Here is a 3514-nt window from a genome sequence, read left to right on the forward strand (position 1 = left end):
TTATGTCTGTGAGGCGAGTCTCCTCACTATACCCGTGTGTTGAAGGCACCAATGTCGGCCCACTAGGAATTGTATTGTAGAATGCTAGTTGTTGTGTGATACTTGCATGAAAGACCATGGTGTGACCCATGACCCTTGTATGTAAGACCGGGATTTGGCCCTCGGTATTACAAGGAAAAGCCATGGGGTTGACCCACAAAATTTGTATGTAAGATCGAGATCTGGCCCTCGGCATTACAAATATCATATTACCAGGTTAAAATATACCCCAGAGCGGGGGGCCATATTTGTATGTTTGGTATATGGTACTTTGGGGAACTCACTAATATTTGTGCTTAAAATTTATGTTTGTGGTTTCAGGTACTTCTGATCCGAAAGGGAGGGGTCCGACGTGATGACACAACATCCTCCCCTCATGATTTTCGCAAATTAAATAATTGTACAATGATGTTTTGAATATTTTGGTTGGTATTAGATTTGTGAAACAATTGATGAATGATTTGATTAGCTTTTAAATGAAATTTTTTATTATCATTTTTGAGATGTTACAGTATCAACTGTAAATTATATATTTCCATTTATTTTATTGATTGAAATAATCTTAAAATATCGAACTCCCATAAATATAAGAAAACCGATTAACACTAAAACAAGGAAATTGTCAATGGGATGTGATCTTAAAAGAGAAATAGTGAACATAACAAAATGATAAATTCTAGATATAGGCTACATACAAGAAAATTATACCTTATAATTTCGTCAAAGTGATAAAATTTAAATCATTAATAACAATGTTTCGCCAAAAAAAAATGATCTTCATAGCTTAATTGACCATCATAAATTATGTGTTCTCTTAAAGACCCTAAATATTCAATTCAAACATATGAATAAGTGATGAAAATTTCTTGTACTTTTTTTCATATTCAACTCCAAAAAATTATTGTTTATAATTTATATGATAAACACTTATTGGTCTTTCTTTTGTCCAAATTCAGCTTATTGAACCATGGGCCTTAAATCACAATTAACAATTCACATGCCTAAACTTTCATTGTCAACTTCAATTTGGGGGTTTTAATCAAAGTCAAACAATATAAAGAGGGTAGCTGAAGAAGGTATGAAACCTCCTTGCATCTTTCGATCAGCCGCACCGGATCTCTGAATCCTGCAACTAAAGATCGGATTCTCTCTCCGGCCATCGGATTCCTTCCCCGCCGTTTCTAATTTCACTATTTGTTTCTCCGGCTAGGTGGTTCAAACGAGGATCTTCTGACTACTGCCACCGACGTAATATAGTTTTCTTTTAAAGGTGTCACAATCTTCATTTTCATTCGCATCTTTTTTAGTGAATTTTTGTAACTTGAGTTACAGTTACATGTTTGAAGCAAAGTTGTTATATATGTATCTATGATCATACGATGTTGAATCTATGATCATATGATGTTGAATCTGGTTTTACTTCTGTTTGAACTGAAAGTTAGATTCAAACGTATCATCGTTGGGTTCTTATGATGGAAGGTTATGTTACAGACTACAGAGTATACTAATAACCAAACTTTTTTTTTCAAAGTAACCATACTGTATATAATCTGAAAATTACCAATTACATTGCCATAAAATATTAGCGAATTTGAAGGGAGGGAATGTTTCTTTTTGTTTCTAGCATGATTGAACTTATAGAAGCTTTGCTTAGTTAATATGAATTAGCTTTTGAATTGTAATGACACTTTGTTAAATCAAACAAATTTCTTACACCCTCTGTTCCTTGGATAGTTCTGTTTTTTATACTTTGTATGAATTGACCACTGAGACAAGTTTCACTTGCAGATTCTTATATCCTTGAGTGATTTCAAAAACAAAGTTGTAGTATTATACTCTTCAGTCATCTAATTCTTTTTATTAAACTCACAAGTACAAGAGTTTCCAATTTTTCAAATTCCAGTTAGATGGCTATTCATGGAGGAATTGACATTCTTTTTTTTCTTTTGTATGTCTCAAGCTTTAGGCAGTTGTTTGCAAATGAATATAAACTCATCAGGCAATCATCACTTGAAGAACAACTGTTTGTATAACAAGCTAACAAAAAGTACAAAACAAGAGAAGAAGCTTGAGATAGATCTGAATTTGCCTGCTTCTTCTAATGAAACTGAAGAAGTGTCAACTCACATCCCCAACTCTGATGATGAGGCCCTTTCACAGTATGTTGGAACAACTGAAATCCAAAGGTCATTAAGTGGAAGACCACATAATGATGATTCTGACACCAAGGATTCCAATCACAAAGATGGCTCTAGGAAAAAGTAAGTTATCAAAGGTACATAGATATGTCATATGTGTGTCTCTATTTCTAGTGTGTTGTACTGTGACTCTGACTCTGACACTGACACTGACACCGTAAGAAATTAAAGAATGATATGAAGATAAAAGTAAAATATTGGTACTTGGTATGCAGAAAGAGTAACAGTAGTAGCATTGTTAAATGGAAGCAGCAAGTGAAAGTGAGCCTGGAAATAGGACTTGAAGTGCCCCCAAATGATGGTTATATGTGGAGGAAATACGGGCAAAAGGAAATTCTTAATGCTAAATACCCTAGGTATCCCCTTAAAATATGAAGTTAATGACCATTTTACCCTTATGTTATGCGTACTTAATGTCTTCTTTTTTTTTTTTATTTCACTCAAATTTACAGAGAATATTATAGATGCACATACCGAAACACACACGGTTGTTGTGCAACTAAACAAGTTCAAAGATCAAGTGATGACTCATCAATTTTTGAAATTACTTATCTTGGAAAACACACGTGTCCCAAAATATCAAAAACCAATCATCCTTCATCCACAACCGAATCCGGTTATGGCCTTATAAATTTCTCAAATACATCAAAAACGGTATCTACAACTTCAAGAACCAGCGATCCATCTGCAACACAATCATCTTCTTCGATCACACGAAATTCTTTTGAACTTTCGAATTGGCCCCAGAATCATCATCAGTACTGACTGATGATGATTCGGGGACCAGTTTTATATGGGGTTCTAATGAGAGTCTCATCAGAACCCAAATATTGTAGTTGTAGGATTTGAGTTGATTGAGATGAGAAGTCGAGGTTTTTATGATGACTCGTGATGGGTTTGGGTTTATATACGTAGTGTTGGTTATATACAAAGTCATAAGGGAAAAAGCTCCTTTGTTTTGATGGAGGGATATAAACTGGATGATGGTTATGTTTGTAACATTATTTTGGTTTATAATGAGTTATTTGGTAGATAATCTGGTTTATATCATGTGGAATGTGCCATCAAGCTTTTTAAAGGTTATAGTAATGTTAAATCCCCCTATTTGTACGATTATTAAACATTATGTAGTATGATAGCTTTAGATTATGTCAGGTAGGGACTAGAAATTAAAGATATACTATATTTAGTTGTTACATCAAAATTAATAAAAAGTTAAAATCTTTTTCATAAACTAACACTATCCACTTCAACTGCTAAGCCCAAGTACCATTTTT

The 3514-nt window shown here is 33.7% G+C and overlaps 1 protein-coding gene across 3 annotated transcripts; it reads left to right on the forward strand.

The window, feature by feature from the left end:
- The first annotated feature begins 1069 nt into the window (after positions 1 to 1069).
- LOC111911231 (probable WRKY transcription factor 41) lies at positions 1070 to 3282 on the forward strand. 3 transcript variants are annotated; one of them, XM_023907027.3, is made up of 4 exons: positions 1070 to 1309; positions 2006 to 2300; positions 2453 to 2593; positions 2690 to 3282. In XM_023907027.3, the coding sequence occupies exons 2-4, from the start codon at positions 2020 to 2022 to the stop codon at positions 3000 to 3002; spliced, it is 735 nt and encodes a 244-aa protein (XP_023762795.1). In that variant the 5' UTR covers positions 1070 to 1309; positions 2006 to 2019; the 3' UTR covers positions 3003 to 3282. The 3 variants fall into 3 exon arrangements, with proteins under 3 accessions (XP_023762795.1, XP_023762791.1, XP_023762784.1); XM_023907023.3 differs by having other exon boundaries at positions 1070 to 1287; positions 2000 to 2300; XM_023907016.3 differs by having other exon boundaries at positions 1073 to 1309; positions 2000 to 2300.
- The last annotated feature ends 232 nt before the right edge of the window (positions 3283 to 3514 follow it).

Source organism: Lactuca sativa, chromosome 7, assembly GCF_002870075.4.
Source record: "Lactuca sativa cultivar Salinas chromosome 7, Lsat_Salinas_v11, whole genome shotgun sequence".
In the NCBI taxonomy this organism is placed as follows: domain Eukaryota; kingdom Viridiplantae; phylum Streptophyta; class Magnoliopsida; order Asterales; family Asteraceae; genus Lactuca; species Lactuca sativa.

Coding starts and splice junctions, on each gene's coding strand:
- LOC111911231 (XM_023907027.3), top strand. CDS start 2,020: ATGAATATAAACTCATCAGGCAATCATCACTTGAAGAACAACTGTTTG. Junction 2,301..2,452: donor AAAGATGGCTCTAGGAAAAA/GTAAGTTATCAA, acceptor CTTGGTATGCAG/AAAGAGTAACAGTAGTAGCA. Junction 2,594..2,689: donor CTTAATGCTAAATACCCTAG/GTATCCCCTTAA, acceptor TCAAATTTACAG/AGAATATTATAGATGCACAT.